This window comes from Arvicola amphibius, chromosome 12 (genome assembly GCF_903992535.2).
Source record: "Arvicola amphibius chromosome 12, mArvAmp1.2, whole genome shotgun sequence".
In the NCBI taxonomy this organism is placed as follows: Eukaryota; Metazoa; Chordata; class Mammalia; order Rodentia; family Cricetidae; genus Arvicola; species Arvicola amphibius.
In genome coordinates this window covers 139,858,421-139,876,502 of record NC_052058.2, presented here as the reverse complement: position 1 = coordinate 139,876,502, position 18,082 = coordinate 139,858,421, and the positions used below count along the sequence as shown (strand labels likewise).

General features: G+C 45.9%; 1 protein-coding gene across 3 annotated transcripts in view; it reads right to left on the bottom strand.

Annotated features, from left to right (window-relative positions):
* Ttc23 (tetratricopeptide repeat domain 23) overlaps nt 1-18,082 on the bottom strand; it is an 83,214-nt gene that overhangs the window by 56,411 nt on the left and 8,721 nt on the right. For all 3 annotated transcript variants that reach the window (XM_038313975.1, XM_038313974.1, XM_038313972.1), the window contains exons 2-5: nt 10,882-11,081; nt 6,953-7,076; nt 4,142-4,292; nt 3,839-3,964 (exon numbers count right to left, since the gene is read on the bottom strand). In XM_038313975.1, coding sequence (XP_038169903.1) covers nt 3,839-3,964; nt 4,142-4,292; nt 6,953-7,076; nt 10,882-11,061 — 581 coding nt within the window. In that variant the 5' untranslated portion in view covers nt 11,062-11,081. The remainder of the gene's footprint in view (nt 1-3,838; nt 3,965-4,141; nt 4,293-6,952; nt 7,077-10,881; nt 11,082-18,082) is intronic.

Below are 18,082 nucleotides of genomic sequence, written 5' to 3'. Positions count from 1 at the left end.
TTTGCTGGTGACTTTCTGATGGAAACAACTCAGAAACACTTTGACACTCTGCAAGTTAGTAAGTCATTACTGAATTCAGTGGTGCTGTAGTAGAAGGGAGAAGGGATGGGGCATGGAGGGAAGGCGCCCCAGACCTCCTGCAGGGGCGGAAGTCTGCGGGAGTCACTTTGCAGCCCTAACTATCTGTGCCAGGCCTGCCTGGTAGGCACCATAAAAGGAGAAGCACACTGAATGATGTCCTTTTAAGAGGGGCAGAAATCCAAAGGCTGCCCGAGACCTTCCCCTGGCCTTCCATTCCTAAGACTCCTAAGAGAAAATGCCACGCAGTTCAAGCGTAACTACAAACATGTCCAAAGGCAAAGCTTTGTTTATTTCTAAAGCAAGTCTGTTTGAACAAAATATTCCCCTTTCCGTGAGAACACAAAGCAAAGAGAGTAAACGAAAATCGCGCATTTTAAACACACAAGTTCTATGGAAAATGTCACAGCGAAGAACCAGGAAAGAAGGACGTGGCCAGATGGGAAACAACTCTATTATAACCAAAGGCATCTCCGAAGAGTTTAACTGGGCCTTTAAATATTCTTGAGTGTTGTTCGACACAGATGTGGATAAAGCTCGCCACCTGCTGTCAACGTTTGGTGTTGCGATTTGGCAAGCACTCTTAAGGTGGCGCCAGATTCTGGCAGAGGATACCTCAGTGTTTTGTAGCAACAGTGCTCAACACTAAGAACTGACGCACTAGTCAGGTCTCAACAGATGCAGCCAGTATCAGATCTGGGTCCTCACATTTGTATACTTCCTGCACAATGGGATAAAAATGTGTCTCCTTCTGAGCAGGCAGAGACACTGTGTGGGTTAGCCCTCTGGTCACCAACAAATGGGCTTTTCCCTTCAGTTCTATGAATGGAACCAGTTTGCATATTTGGAGTCTGGTTTCTGTCACTCAATACTGTGTTTGTGAGAGTCATTCGTGACGTTATGTAACAAGCGGCTTGACAATGCCTTTGTATACGAACAGATCCCAGATCTTCAGCTTCCTTTTGAGGACATGTGGGCTGTTCTCAGTTCTTGGCTATTGAATACTCGGATGTGTGTTTTGGTGAATAAACATGCAAAGATTTCTGCTGAGTATGTATTATGCGTGATACTGTTGGGTCAAAGAGTGTGAAGACGTTCAGATTTAGGAGACAATAACAAACAGTTTTCTAAGAGGCCCATCTAAAGCAGCCAAGCAGTTACGGGGGGGGAGGGGGGTCATTTCTGAGTGCACATCCTTGCCAACACTTGGCACTATTAATCTTTCCAAAGGTTTCGGCCTTTTAGTGGAACCGCGGCATTATCTTACGACTTTAGCTCTCATTCCCGGATGACTGGTGAGACGGGACAGGCTCTGGGCGCCTGGTACTTTACCATCTGTCTGCTCTTGACCCTGGGGAGTGACGTTTTGAATTTCTGCCTTGACTTCCACACTAACAACTATAACAAACTGTAAGCCCAATAAGCCCCGCCCTGCTATCCCCGCCCGCCCGCCACGCTCCTTGCTGCCTTTGGTCAGGGTTCTTCACCACAGCAACAAAAACACTAGAGCAGAGATGAGAAGTGACATACCAAAGGATGGAAGGTGAAGGAAGGGGTGCTGTGGGCTCTCCTCCCCTTCAGCAAAACTACCTTGGAATATGTGTAACAAGAGCAAACCATAGGATGTAGACAGAACGTTGATCACACTTGGGGGCTTTAAATACACTCATCTAAACACTAATGCATCAGTTTAAAAAACATTTAAGATGTGCTGGGAGCAGTGGTTCATTCCCTTAAACCCAGTACTTGGAAGGCAAAGGCAAGGGAAATCTCTGAGTTCGAGGCCAGCATGGTCTACCGAGCTAATTCTAGGGCTCCCAGGTCTACACAGAGAAATTCTGTCTCAAAATGTGTGTGTATGTGTGTGTGTTAAGATGTACATTTGAATATCAGAAATTAATATAGTCCATATTATACAGACTCATTAAATCATCAAACACACACACACACACATACACACACACACACACACACACACACACACAAAATAAAGAATGCAGCTTCTTTCGTGCCATTGAGAACATTTTAAGAGCTGAGGGGGGAGTGGCTGACAAAAGAAAACACATCCATCTCAGAGGTGCTTCTAAGCAGACCATAATGCCACAGTTAGAAAATCAGTTGACAGTGGGATAGCTCAGAAAATCAATTCATCTGCAGACTAAAACCCCTAATTTGGATAATCTTTGGATTATCAAAAGTGAAGTTTCTAAACTGAGATATGAAATACTAAGAATGTAAAGAGTGGTAACACCATCTTGAAAACGTGAGGTAGAGGCTGGAGAGGTGCTTGGTAGTTTAACAGCAGGTACTGCTGCTGCAGAGGACCCAGTTTGGTTCCCAGCACCCACATCAAGTGGATCACAATCACCTTAACTACAATGCCAGGGATCTGACTCCCCCTTCTGGCCTCCTCAGTCACTGCACTCATGTGCACAGACCCACACATATACACATATATATTTTTTATTATCTTAAAACATATGAGGTAGAGGGAAATTTTGGAAACTCTTTGATATTTGCATTGGAAATATTTTCTAAGCAAAATCCAAAGGCATAAAGCAAAAAGGGGAAAAATGATTGGCTATGACTCTGGTAAAATGAAGAATTTCTATATTATGAAGAACACTATCTAGGGCTGTAGAGATGGCTCAGAGGTTAAGAGCATTGCCTGCTCTTCCAAAGGTCCTGAGTTCAATTCCCAGCAACCACGTGGTGGCTCACAACCATCTGTAATAAGGTCTGGTGCTCTCTTCTGGCCAGCAGGCATACACACAGACAGAATATTGTATATATAATAAATAAATATTTAAAAAAAAGAACACTATATAGCCGGGCGGTGGTGGCGCACGCCTTTAATCCCAGCACTCGGGAGGCAGAGGCAGGCGGATCTCTGTGAGTTCGAGACCAGCCTGGTCTACAAGAGCTAGTTCCAGGATAGGCTTCAAAGCTACAGAGAAACCCTGTCTCGAAAAACCAAAAAAAAGAAAAAAAAAAAAAAGAACACTATAGATAAAATAAAGTGCAATAGATATAAGAAAATACATGCAACATAATTACATGTATCACATAAGAAAAATCTCAATTATTAGTATGAAAAATACAGAGAATTCCAAAAGATATTTGTGGAAGGAGAATCTCAAATTCTCAGAGGTATACAGTGGTATTCAAACTCATTGATTCAATAAGAAAAGTAAATGGAATTTTAAAAATAATTGGGTAGCATGGTACATACTTCAGGGCATCAAGTTAGAAAGAGTTACAGTGCCAAATATTGTTGGGGGCTATAACAGATGGGACCCCCCCATCCACCCTGCAAGAGGCTGCCTGCCTAGCTGGGCATGGCAATGGGTCAGTGCCTAGTGAGCTCGCACTGCTGATATCCTGTAACCTAGGAATCCCATCCCAGGGGCAGAACCTCTGAAAAACATCTTCAATATCAGTGAAGCTCCCTGGTATGAACGGTGACTATACTGGGGTGGGAGAGAGGACAGGGGAAGGAGAGGGAAGAAGCGGCAACAGGGATGGGCAGAGCTGGCAGGAAGAAAGTCGGGGGAATGATGAGAGGAGCTCTGAGACCGCAGGGGGTGGTGGGAGTATATTCCACATCAAGGGACAAGCATCGCTGGTGTTTGACTTGGTTGGGGCTGTTCTGCTATGACAGCGTTGCTCTTCTTTACTGGACAATGGCCTTGGGAGAAGCCGTGGACAGAGCCTGAGAACCTTCAGTCAACAGACATAGGAGTTCTAAACCAGAACTTACTGTGCAAATGACAGCTTGATCCGAGATTGGATTTCTACCCACTCCTCTTTTATCATGTTCCCACATTGCAGCATCTCCTTGGACAGTCGTTCAGCTTTTAACAAGTTCTCCGCGGCTTCTTTAAATCTGAAATATGTTCAGGAAAAGTCCCACTGGTTCCTAGGTTCTGGAACCCCATCTCCTGCACTTTCTTTGCTCATACAATACTGTTATCCCCGAATAGCAACTTTTTGTTTGAGAATTAACCATAAGAATTTCAGAAACGGTGCTTTCTGTTGGTGAGGATTAGAAGCAAAAGGATACTTTTGCAGGGCGAGCAGGGCCCTCCCCGTGGTGTAGAAAAGCTCTATGGAGCACTTGAAGATGTCTGTGTTGTTGTGATAGGGACTGTCCATGGAGCTGGCCAGGATTTCTTTGGCTTTTTCCGCATGCTGCTTTGCTTGCAGTGACATCCCTATAGACAGAGAAAAAAGAAGTGTCGGTTTCTCTTCTATCTCAGCGGTTCAGGAACATGATTCACCACAGCCTGGGAATCTGGCAAGGTCACCAAGTGTTGTCCAGCTGCACACAGACTCAGATCTAGGAAGCAGGAACTAGTACCCTGACTATAACAACCTAAGATTTATTTCATATCAAGTAGTCACGACGAAAAGCATTTCCCGAAATGGCCTTTTTAGAAATAAGCACAACAAGCTGGAACTGAGCAGCTTTGAGACATCACCAGCATCAGATGTAAAATATAAATAATTATCAATACACAAATGGAATGCAAGGACTGTGGCATTCTGGGTAGGAAGCAAGCTATTCAGGAATTGTGATCCTGGCTGAGTGACAGCAATCTAAATGACATACTAAGAAGTCTGAGTCTTCTGCTCATGCATTTGCAGTCATAATATTAAAGAGCTCTTTGAGCAGAGCACAAATACGGGGGCTATAAATACTTATACATACAACCCCCAGAGGTCATGGACTACCGTGCTGTGAGTTCTTGCTCCCGGGAAGCCACAGACAAACATGAGACAGGTGGTGAGTGTTATTACTGATTTCCCCGTGTGTTCTAGAGTTCTCCCAGGGGCTGATTAACCTGCGGGAGGGGTGAGACTGAGGAAGAGCAGCTCGAGAGTCTTCTGGGTACCCTCCCCACACACGCCCACCTCTGCCTCCACACCGACACCCCCTCCGCTCACATTCATACATCTGCAGCCCCAGGTTCGGAATTCCATTTAATCGGATCTCAGTTCTCTGCAAAAGCTGTCAAAATAAAAAGTTAATTCCATTCCCGTGTCTATGAAACAGAAACAATATACGTTCTAATGGAGAGAAGCAAGTCTATCTTCTTTGTGTAGGAACTCTTGCAGAATTCTGTCTCTTATCTTTCAAAGGCACAGCTTTAAGCTGGCTGTCAGGAATTTATCAATGTCAACTGTCCATATGTCCTACCTACAATGATGGACTAGGATTCCAGGTAGAGTGCCTTCTCTTAGAATTTGAACCTAATCTACTGGAGACAGCTCAGGCTCAGTTTCAAGATCAGGGGCTCTGCAGTGAGACTGTCCAGCATGAATCCTCTGTTCCACCATCCACTATGAAACTGGCCTCAGCTACCTTGATGGTGAAGAGACTTAGTAGGAGCACCCCTACTCCATAGGTGGGTGCTAAGTCTGAATAGGTTTTACATGGCCATTAGCATGGTGGCTGGCCCTCCGTGAGACCTTGCTGAAGAGCAGCGAGTACAGCTTTGACTTTAAACCGAGAGAGAAGGATCCATGTGGAAGGGAGGGGGCTGCTGGAGGAAGCAGGATTTGAAATCCCAGCTGGCAGGACACTGGCATTGGTGTGCGATTCTGAGGTCTGAGCCTCCGATCAGCTGCTTTTTAACAATGTGCTTTTGCAGCAAGCTGTTCTGACTCAGATCCATTTTCTCGGGATCTAGAAAATCCTGAAGAGGTGTTAATGAGATGCTCTCCAATGCCCCCTCTGGCTCTGGTGGCCCCTGACAAACAGGTAAGAATGGCCTATCTTGTGGTACTTTCCAGCCGTAAGGCCACTTGCTAGACCCTGGGAGGCTCGTGTCGCCAGCACCCTACCATTGCTCTGCGGGGGACGAAGTGAGTGCGGGGCGGTGCTGTGGGGCACCTTGTGTAAGTCAGCACCAGCAGCGAGTAGAAGACCCCACATGCGAGTATCTGCATTCTACCTTCGTGCATCCATCCCCACCTTCGATTTTCCTCTTATGATGCTCGACCCCTGCACACCCTAAGCTGGCCAAAACCAGCTTCTTTCCCAGGACACAGGAAAACCCAGAATCAGGTCTGACCTACCAGACTGTGCCTTCACTTCAGTATGTACTCCAGTGAAGTCTAAATGAGGTGCCTCCAAAATCCTGGGATGCTTTGGTGGGTGGTACAGTCTTTTTTCTTGGTCATGTTTAGCAAGGAAACCTAAAGTTGCTGGTAGTCTACGGGAAAAGCCTGGCTAAGATGGAGCTAATGCCAAGACAAACAGAGCCAAATGATATAAAAAGAAAAAGACTGAATCATGCCACAGAGTTGGAACACCAGCTACGTCTGTCTAAAGCAAGTTTCACCTTAGCTTTTTGTTTGTAGACCGGACTGGCCTCGGACTCACAGAGATTCGCCTGCCTCTGCCTCCTGAGTGCTGGGATTAAAGTCACCACCGCCCGATTTAACCTGAGTCTTTTAAGCTGCACAAGCTAATGCCAGCTTGGGTTGTTAGCCTTTTATTTTTTGACTACTTACCCTAAAGAGTGACTCTTTCTCTCTCTTTCAGACCCCTGTCTCCCACCTCTCAAGAAAACTCAAGCCTCTACTCCATGTCTTGGCTTCCATCCTGCTACCTTTTCATCCGAGAGGTGATCCTCCAAGAACTCTACTTCTAAGGCCACAAAAAACCCGTATCCCAATCTGCCTTTCTTCCTGCCGATACCTATATGTTATATCCCTTACCGATTCTTCCTAAAAGGACTTTGCCACTTAGTACTTGGCAAGGCGAACCACAAAAACCTGATCACTCTGGCGCAACTCAATTTGGAGACAGGGAGAACAGAAAGCCTTCTGCTGATGAACTCACCCTCCCTGGCTGAGAGACACTCACCTTTCAGCTGGAGGTAGCCTTGTGCCAGATTAACATACGCGTCTGCTAGTTTCCAGTGTGAGCTGCCGTAGCAAATTCTTGTCAGTGCCACACAGCGCACAAGCTCCTGGATGGCCTGTTTGTACTGTCAGGAAAGGAAACTGAGTTCACCACATAGACAGCTTACAACCCGAGAGCCGTAAGGCCTGCGTGTAAGTACATCCCCTTAATAAATATTTACTGTTTTCTACGTGCTAAGCATTTGGGATGTGTCAGAGAATCAACATCTGTTTGGGGTGGTAGAGTGTTCATCTAGTTGGATGAAGTAAACAACAATTCACTTAAGAAGTCGCCTTTAATCCCAGCACTCGGGAGGCAGAGGCAGGCGGATCTCTGTGAGTTCGAGGCCAGCCTGGTCTACAAGAGCTAGTTCCAGGACAGGCTCTAAAAAAGCTGCAGAGAAACCCTGTCTCGAAAAACAAAAAAACAAACAAACAAACAAAAAAGAAGTCGCCTTTAATCCCAGCACTCGGGAGGCAGAGGCAGGCGGATCTCTGTGAGTTCGAGGCCAGCCTGGTCTACAAGAGCTAGTTCCAGGACAGGCTCTAAAAAAGCTGCAGAGAAACCCTGTCTCGAAAAACCAAAAAAAAAAAAAAAAGTAAATACAACTTAATGGCGGCAAATATGGCGGAAGAAAGCAAAACTAGGTAGACCAGACATTCGATCGCCTCCTGGATGTTCCAGCTGACTTTAGCAAACAGCGGCTGTAGGTCCAGGTGAAAGTGGGAGAGGTCGTCAAACAACACACTTATCTCTCAACTTGAAATGCCCCCCCCTTACACTCATTGCCATAGAAACCAGGCAGTGCACACCCTAGAGAGGATTTATAAAACGAGAGGAGATAGCTCTCAGACATAGTTTCATTCTGAGATTCCTGGAGGCAGGATCACCATTTTTGGACTGAGGTCGAGGTAAGAGCCAGTGGCTGGCTGGTTTGCTTTTTGGACCTTCAGGTTGAACCCCAATTTCTCTGAGTTTTTATGAATCATGCTTCACTCCGAGGTCTCTTTTTGTTTTCTTTTTATTTTTTTTTTTTCAAGACAGGGTTTTCTGTGTAGCACTGGCTATTCTGGAACTCGTTCTGTAGACCAGGCTGGCCTCTGCCTACCAATTGCAGGGATTAAAGGAGTGCACCACCATACCCAGCTTGTGTGCAGATTCTTATGTTGAAGTCCTAACTCCCTGTCTACCAGAATGCAGTGGCATTTGGAAATGAGGCATTTTAGGAGGATTTTAATATGGAGGTTCCTGGGGTTAGGAAGATGGCTCAGAGGCTAAGAGTGTTTCCTGCTCTTACACAGGACCCGAAGAACATGACTCACAGACCACTCAGGTTGAAGCTCACGGCTGCCAGAAACTCCAGCTCCAGGAAATGCAGTGCCCTCTTTTGTCCTCTCTCTCTCTCTCTCTCTCTCTCTCTCTCTCTCTCTCTCTCTCTCTCCCTCTCTCTCTCTCTCTCTCTCTCACACACACACACACACACACACACACACACACACACACAGACACACAAAACAAAATAAATCTTAAGATAAAATGAGGCCCCGAGAACAAGCCCCAATCCAATATGGCTTACAGAAGACAGGACTCAGACATTCACGTGCACAATGACCATGTGAGGACACAAAGCGCAGCCATCAGTAGTCAAGGAAAGAGGCCCCAGAAGAAAAGCAGCCTTGGACTTTGAAGTTCCAGAACTGCAGGGAAACTGCCTGCTGGTTAAGTCCCTGCACCTGTGGCATTTTGTTTTGATGGCCCTTAGCAAACTAGCACCTGACCAAGCATTAGGCTAAGGCTAAGAGGCTCCGTGCAGAGACTACACAGGAAGTTCTCCGGCTGCCAGCATTACTGATGGCTAATGCTAATTGCTGACGTGACAGAAGTCAAATTCACCTAGGAGTTTGTCCTGTGGGGCATTATCCTGATAATGCTAATTGAGATGTGAAGACCCGCCGGTGGGAAACATAATACAGACCCAAAGGAAGACATGTTCATTTGGAATATGTGACTCACAATGTCAAGAGCAGCAAAGACAGATGACTGGTATTAAGGGATATTTTGATCACACTCTGACACTTCCAAGATGGCCAATCAAGTTTACTTTGAATCAGAGGGCGAAGCCAGCTACGAGCTGACCAGAATGAGCCACAGAGGTTTTGGAAGACCCAGGACGTACACAGAGCGAGACACGGGAAGAAGTAGGGAGGGGCTTAGAAAGATTTGTGGTCCCTTTTGGGTAGAGGAAGAAGAGAGAGAGAGAGAGAGGAGGTCACTGGCTGCTTCTCTGCCACTTCTCTGATCAATCAGGTTTTTAACCCCATATCTGACTCCTGAGTTTTATTTAATAATGGGACAATAGAAGTAATTGCTTCAGGCTAGGAACCTGCAGCAGATTGAAGAAGGCCGAAGAGATACTGAATCTATACTCAGTGCGAACTCATATCTATCCATGGATCTGCTTGTGTTTTGTTTTGTTTTTACAAATCATGTAACATTATTACATAGGTATTAGTTTCCTAATTTCAATCCCTGTGCTGTGGTGATATGGGAGAATATTCTTATTCTTAAAGAAGAGAAATTTTTTATTTAATATATAATATATAGCCATATAGATTATCTATAATATTCTTATATATTATAATAGTATCTATCATCTGTTCTTAGCTGAGAAAATGATAGTAAAGAGAAAGAGTGAGCCGGAACGAAACGACAGATCCAAGTGAGTACACTGGGCTGCGGCTCAGCGGCACGCTAAACAGGTGCATAAATGAATGAAATAAACGCTGATAACTCGTGAGTCCTAACTGTTTTCAAAGATTTATTTCTTCTGTATGGTGTTCTGCCTATATGTACTCCTGCAGGCCAGAAGAGGGCGCCAGATCTCACAGATGGCTGTGAGCCATCTTGTTATTGCTGGGAATTACACTCAGGACCTCTGGAAGAACAGCCGGTGCTCTTAACCTCTGAGCCATCTCTCCAGCCTGAGTCATAACTTTTCTGTCTTAATGCACTTTAAAATTAAAAACTACATAGAGATGGATTTTTTTTAAATAAGTTAAGATCTTGTGGGGCACTCAGCGTGTAACTTGCAAAGTCCTGAACTGATTGCTTCTCTGACCACGTGTCTGTCATTGTCATATCAGCCCATGGCTTCCTCTCTTCACTTCAGACAGGGCACACTCAAGCCTGCCCTGGAGATCACATGAGAATGAGTGAGTGACTGGGGGGGTAGATGGGAAGGAAGACGCAGGGAACAAGAACATAAGAGCATTCGAATGGGCTGTATGTATGTAGATGTTTCGTGCGGTCTGTACTATTAATCCACTGTAGGTAGGGTCTGGCATGTGCTAAAATCAACATATTCTTTAACTCTCTGTTACTGTAACTGGAATACCCAACAGAAACAAGTGAGGAGGGCTCCTGCTTCAGCTCAGGGTTTCTGAGGGCTCAGTCCGTCGTGCCAGGGGGGGTGCGGTAGCAGGGGCGGCTACGTCACAGCAGTCAGGAAGCAAAGGGAAACGCTGGCCCTCAGCATGGTTCTTCCTTTCTCCTCTTCCATTTCACTAGAGCCTCAGCCCATGGGGATGTACCTTAGCCACACAGTCAGCGTGGCCTTTACCCTTTGGTTACTCCTTTCTGGAGCGGCCTTCACAGGCACACTCACAGGTATGTGCCTCCCCCAAGACGCCTAATGATTCTGAATCCAGTTATGTTGACAGTGAAGACCAGTCACTGTACCCCACACCCGTGCTAGAAGGCAGGCTCTCTCTCGAGGACTCTCTTGACTCTCACGCCTGAGGTTAGGAATGTAGTCCCATCACCCTGCTTCTCATGCCTGTGATGAGGGCTCAGCTCTCAGAGAGCAGGTGCGTGGCCTCGAGGCGCCTTACCTCACGGCTGCTCAGGTAGGACTTGGCCTTCTCTTGGCACAGGTGGAGTTTCTCTCGAGGGGGCTGGAACAGCGCTGTCTGAAGCAGCTTGTGCGGGACCCTCTTCTTAGCGGTGTCGCTGACAGCAGCAATGACTTCGTCAAGGTGGTTGGACATGGGGACTTCCTGCGATTCTTGCATAGTCTCATACACATTGTCCTCTAATTGCCAAATAAAAAAGAAAGGTGTCAGGTGGCCATTTTCAGAGCCACTTTTTTTTAAAAAAAAAAATCACATTGTATGCTCTGGAACGTTAGGTCAACCCCCAGGAAAACGTCAACACTATGCCTATGACTTCCTGAAAATTAAAAGAAAGCATTTTATCTCAAAAGGGCATGGTGGCTGGTGCGGAGTTCTTTTTAAAGTTTCAGTCTTATCTCTGCTAAATAAAATAGAGACATCCCAACAGAAATTACGTGAGTCCAAACGATTCATAATGAAGTTATGCTGAAGTGAGTACAAATGAATCGCTGAACTCCAACTGACCTTGAGGCAGAGAGTAAACGACGGTTGGTAGTCTTTCAATCTGGAGAAAATGGAGTAATTTATATATTTTTTGCCTAAAATAATAGCAACAACAAAACAAAACAGAACAAAAACCAGCAAACCCCATAGACAGACCAAAAACAAAAATGAAATAAAAAAGCAGACAAAAATGTTACAAAACAAAAATGGTTTAAAAGAGAGGACCCCAGCAATAAGACACTGATTTGCCCCCCTCTTCTCACCGTCCCTCCCCTCATCCACTCCTCCATTTCTATTCAGAAAAGGGCAGGCCTTGCATGTATATAGATAAAGCATGGCATATCAAGTTGTAGTAAGATTAAGCACCTTGACTTTTATTAGGGCTGGGCAAGGTGACCCGGTATGAGGAATAGGGTCCCAAAAGCTAGCAAAAGAGTCAGAGACAGCCCTGCTCCCACTGTTAGATGTCCCACAGGAAGACCAAGCTACACAACTGTCAGGTATATGCTGAGGGCCTAGGTCGATCCCATGTAGGCTCCCTAGTTGTTGGTTCAGTCTCTGTGTCCCCCTATGAGCCCAGGTTGATTCTGTGGGTTTTCTTGTGATGCTCTGGACAACCTGGCTCCTACAATCCTTCCCACTCTACAGCAGGATTCCCAGAGCTCAGCCTAATGTTTGGCTGTGGGTCTCTGCATCTGTTTCCGTCAGTTATTGAATGAACCTCTCTGACAACTGGGGTGGGCACCAGTCTATGAGTATAACAGAGCATCATTAGGCATCGTTACATTGATGTTTTTCCCTCAAGATGTGTTTGGTTCTATCCTAGATCCCTGGGTTGGTCCAGCTCTGGGCCCTGGTGTTTCAGGTAGAGTCAGGGCTCACTCTTGAGGCAAGGGTCTCAGGCTGGACCAGTCATTGCTTGGCCACTCCCACAATCTCTGAAGACACTTGTTGGGAGCAGTGAGACCCCAGATCTTGAATTTCTTGTAATCCCCTGATCTGAGTGCCTACAGCTGCTCTGAGCACGAGACCTTCAGGAGTTCCTGATGGATGGAGAGTGGTTTCTGGTGGGTTTGGCTGGGGCGTGGCTATCTCTATATATTCTGCCCCTAAACACAATAAAGGGGGCATTCTTGGGGAATTCAAGGATGACCCGTGTCGCTGTCTCTCTGTCTGTGTGTGTGTCTGTGTATTTTAACCTCCTTTTTTTTTTTAAAAAAAAAAAAGAAAAAGCAAAGGAAAGAAAGAACAAATAAAGAAAAGAAGAAAGCAGTAAACAAACCAAGACTCCAATTGCTTCAGTTTATTGCTTTTTAGTGTTTTCCGGACACAGGGCAAGGGAGAAGGAAGCAGGAAGTTACTAGTGGACTGAGCGCTCAGGAGACCAAGGTGGCTAGACCTGACAGGACAGTTTACTGAGTAGAGAACGCTGCACAGGGCGAGGGCCTGGAGTCACAGACGAGTCCACTCAGATATGGGGAGAAATGTCAATCGGTGTATAAGAAGGATCCTTCTGTAACTTTAAAAAGAATGTGCCTAGTACCCCTTCAGGTTGGCAAGGTCTGTCCCAGAAATTAAACCGGGAAATGAGATAAAATACTCAGAAAGGCATTTTTCCTTAATAGTAGAGAATAATTAACCCCAGATGGAATACTGCTTAGATCTACCTGATGAATGAAAAATTAGGAAATAAAGGGTCATGATGAGAACGTTCAACTAACACCGACCCCCAGTTAGCATGGGTGTTAACAGGAAGACACCGCAGTTATTGTAGTGGCATTCCACGGAGTATAAGTCCATGGGAAAAAACTTTTTCAAAAGACTCAAACTGAACTCGGAGAGGTGTAATGCATGAGAGAAAGAATATGCGAGGTAGGGAGTCTACAGGGGCGACAGGTTAGACACGGCAGAGGGAAGAAGAGTGTACTCCAGGCGCAGACACAGCAACAGAAACTTCCAGAAAGGAAACTCAGTGACTGAGCCCTGAGGCAAGAGCAGCTGGTTCCACTTGCAGATGATTTAGGTCTCTAAAGGCAAGCAGGTGGCAGGCCAGTGTGACCAATCCATGGCCGAACATTTTCCAAACCGTGAAAAGTACAAACCCAGAGATCCTGGAAGTCCAATGAGCAATAAACACAGAAAGACAAAGAAAATGCAGGGAGGGACATCATAAGCCAAAGCCGTAAAAAAAGAGAAGTCCTAGTAGTCAGGAGAAAAGAAACACTAACCGAAATAAGATAAGTAGGGTGTGGGAGTGGCCATTTGTGCCTGTAAACCCAGCACTTGGGAGGTGGAGGATCAGGAGTTCAAGGTCAGCCTCAGCTACAGAGTTCAAGACTATCCTCTTCTACATGAGATCCTGCGTTAGTCTGCTTTTCTGTTGCTATAATAAACACCATGACCGAAAGCAGCAAGAGGAGGAAAGGGTTTATTTGGCTTATACGTCTACATCACAGTCGAACACAGAGGAAGGCCTGGCTGGAACTCAAGCAGGAATCTGGGGACAGAACTGAAGCAGAGACCACGGAGGAAAGCTGCTTACTGACTTGCTCTCCATCGCTTGCTTGGCCTGCTTTCTTATAGAACCCAGGACCACTTTCCCAGGAGTGGCATGTCCCGCAGTCACTTGGGCCCTCCCACATCAACCATGCAGAAAATGCCCACATCTTGATGAAGGCCAATCTGATGGAGGAAACGTCTCAATAGCAACTGATGGTCCCTCTTCCCAGGTGACACCAGCTTGTGTCAAGCTGACAACAGCAACAGGAAAACCAGTCAGCACAGCTCAATTAGCAAATGGTGAAGCTGTACTCGGGTACAGCTGTACAGAAAAGACCACTCAACAATGAACGGATTGACCATGCTGTGCGAGTAAATCTCAGAATGGCTATGCCGGGGTGGCGGGCAAAGGACAAACTGTGATTCTACTCCTGTGAACCTGAAGGAAATCTAAACCAACGGCCAGTGGCCTGAAGCAGATCGGTGCTGTCCTTGCCGTGGACTGCAAAGTATGGCGTGGGGAGAAGAGGCAAGGAGAAGGCAGGGAGGGAAAAATGGGGAGTGTGTGTTGTGTAATATGTGGGGTGTGTGTGATGTGTGTGTGTGTGCTGTGAGATATGTGGGTGGGGGTACGTGTGTGTGTGTGTGTGTGTGTGTGGTGGGGGGATGTGTGTGTTTGTGTGTGTGCTATGTAATATGTGGGGTATGTGTGGGGGTGTGTGAGGTGTGTGGGTGTGGGGGGATGTGTGTGGTGTGTGTGATGTGTGGGGTGTGTGGGGTGTGTGGGGGTGTGAGGTGTGTGGGTGTGGGGGGATGTGTGTGGTGTGTGTGATGTGGGGAGTGTGTGGGGAGTGTGGGGGTGTGAGGTGTGTGGGTGTGGGGGGTGTGATGTGTGTGATGTGTGGGGTGGGGGGTAGGTGTGGGGTGTGTGTGATGTGTGTGATGTGTGTGGATGTATGTGATATGTGTGTGTGTGGGTGGGCTGTGTGTGGTGAATGATGTGGGTGGGTGGGTGTGATGTGTGGTGTGTATGTGGTGTGGGGGGTGTGGGGTGTATGGGTGTGTGTGTGGGGGTTTATGCAGTATGTGTGATGTGGGAGGTGTGTGTGTGTGTGGTCAGGGGGCATGCTGAATGGAATACTTGCTGTAACCTGAGAGCTACTTGGATACATAACTTATAGGAAGATAGTGAAGACAGACCCCAACATTTTCATTCTGGACATTCCGGGACTCTAGGGTTAGAATTTCATCACTCTGGGCCAAACCCTGTGGCTGGCATATAAATAAAGTTTTATTGGAAAATGGCCACATTCCTTTACTCACATAATGTCTATGACTGCTTTTGCACAACAAGCTGGCTTATTTATTACCTCGCCCTTCCCAGGAAAACACAAAGATGCCGTGAACGGATGCAATAGGATAAAAACGGAGAAGGCAGCTTAATGACCAACTTTATTCGGCTGAACTGATTTGTGAAAGAAATTTATCAGGAAATGTTCCATTTAGAAGTTAGAAACGGCACTGCTTCTGAGTGATTTGATTTAGTTTCTGGTACTGGGGATGGAACTTTCCTTTTACTAAAGGCATAGTGTTTTCATTCTTACTTCTAAATACCATTTGAGACTGGCCAGAAGTCAACTGGAACGGCTGGAGAAAGTGTGCTGACTCCTGATAGTCTAGATTAGAGACCTGGGGGCTAGAGAGACAGCTTAGCCGTCAAGAACTCGCATTGATAGTCTAGATCAGAGACCTGGGGGCTAGAGAGACAGCTTAGCCGTCAAGAGCTCGCATTGCCAGTGCAGAGGACTTGAGGTCTGGCCCCAGAACCTACATCCATGTTCTCAGCCCCCTCTCACTCCAGCTCCAGGGGATCCTGTGCCCTCTTCTGGCCTCAAAAGGCGCCTGCACTCAGGCACACGTACTTAGAAACATAATTCAAAATTTAAAAATCTTCAGGTAAAAAAAAATCAAAATAGAGATTTAGATGCATCATGAAAGATGCTGTCTTAGTGTTTCTATTGCTGCAATAAAACACCAAAGTGCAAATTGGGGAGGACAGGGTTTCTTGGCCTTACACTTCCCGATCATGGTCCATCACTGAAGGAAGTCATGACAGTGGAGCAGTAAGAGCTGCGGGCTGTGTCCTGTCCACCTGGCTAGCTTAGCCCCCAAATAACCAAACAGAAATTATATTAATTAAATTACTGCCTGGCCCATTAGTTCTAGCCTCTTATTGGCTAACTCTCACATTTTGGTTCAACCCATTTCTAATAATCTGTATATCACCACGAGGCTGTGGCTTACTGGCAAAGATTCAGCGTCTCTGACCTGGTGACTTCATGGTGGCTCTCTCTGCCTGCCTTCCTTCTCCCATCATTCAGTTCTCTTTTCCCCGCCTATCTAAGTCCTGCCCTATCAAAAGGCCAAGGCTGTTTCTTTAATAACCAATGAAAGCAATGCAAATACAGAAGGACCTCCTACACCATGACAGAAACTCCAATAGGACAGGATCTTGGAGGCAGGAGCTGATGCAGAGGCCATGGAGGGGAGCCACTTACTGTCCTGCTTCCCCTGGCTTCCTCAGTCTGCTTTCTTATAGAATCCAGGGATGGCACCACCCACCATGGGCTGGGCCCTCCTCCATTGATCACTAATTGAGAAAATGCCTTACAGCTGGATCTCATGAAGGCATTTCCTCAGTTGGGGCTCCTTCCTCTCGGATGACGCTAGCTAGTGTCAAGATGACACAAAACCAGCCAGTCCAGATGTCTCCTAAGAAAAGGGGAGCTTTCCTTTCCCTTGACATGGAATCGAAGTGTCAAACAGAGATGGAAGTGCCCAGGGTCCCAGGGTAAGAAAGCTGCAGAGCCTGCTGCACAGTTCCACTAGCTGTCTCCTTCCTGGGTGGCCCCTAAAAACGTATTATCCAAACTGTGCCTAAGCTCCATTATACCGACCCTGTACTATTTTGCATCCCAAGATGTTGGCTGGTGTTTAAAAAGTATCTTCTTGCCTTATGCTTTCTCACCTATCCAACCCATGTTGGCTAATGACGTGGCTGTTTCAGTAGGTGTAGTGGTCTGGATAAATAGCCTAGGCTGTCTTTCAGATGCTGAGGTTCAGGACTTGCATTGTCCCAACTATCAATAGGATTCTGGCAACACTAACAACTAACATTTCTATAAAGCTTGATGCTTCCCATCTTTATTACACATGGCTCTTATACTACTGTGTAGTTTCAGTGGACAGACAATGCTATTCTCTATTTTATTATTGCTACTCCTATTTTACTAATGGGGAAAATGAAACTGAGGGAAGCTAAATTGCTTGAATGCCAACACAGGGCCAGAAAACAGGACTCCAATCTTTTAACAATTTGGTCAAATTCCACATCTTATTGGCTTGCACGCAATATTTGTTATTTTGGACCTAAGAACCTAATGTTCAACTTTGCCATAGGTTTCTCTCTCTCTCTCTCTCTCTCTCTCTCTCTCTCTCTCTCTCTCTCTCTCTCTCTCTCTCCCTCTCTCTCTCTTTGTTTTCATGATAAAAAGTGGTTTGCTTCATGCTGCATCTTAATACCACATCCGGAGAACAAAACAATACATGTGCATATACATATATGCACATACAAAACGTTCATGGGTTGGGTCTAACACAAATATTTCTACTAAAATATTTTTGTTAAAATTGAGCCATTATTTCAATATTAGAAGGCTCTCAAACAAATGAAAATATGACCATATGGCCCAGCTACACAACTCCGAGGAAGGCATATATCCAAGGGACTCTACCTTCTACTACAGAGATATCTGCATGTCCATGTTCACTGCTGCTCTAGCCACAATAGCACGAATCATAAATGGGATCGGCCAGGATGTCTACCAAAATAATGAACGGATAATAAAAATGTAGTACTTGTACACAGTGGGATTTTATTCACCGACTAACAAAATTTAAATTGCGAAACTTGTAGGAAAATGCATGGAACTGGAAAATACTAAAGACAAGTATTACATGTGCTCCCTGTATGTGGATTGTAGCTTTGGAACTGTTAAATATCTATATTTAGGAGGAAGTAAGTGGGCAAAGCCAGAGAACTAGAAGTTGCCCAAGAGGTGGGGGCAGGTCATAGAACATATGTGATATGGAAGTAGAAGCTGGGGGGGATGAGATGGCTGTGAAAGGGAGAACCAAT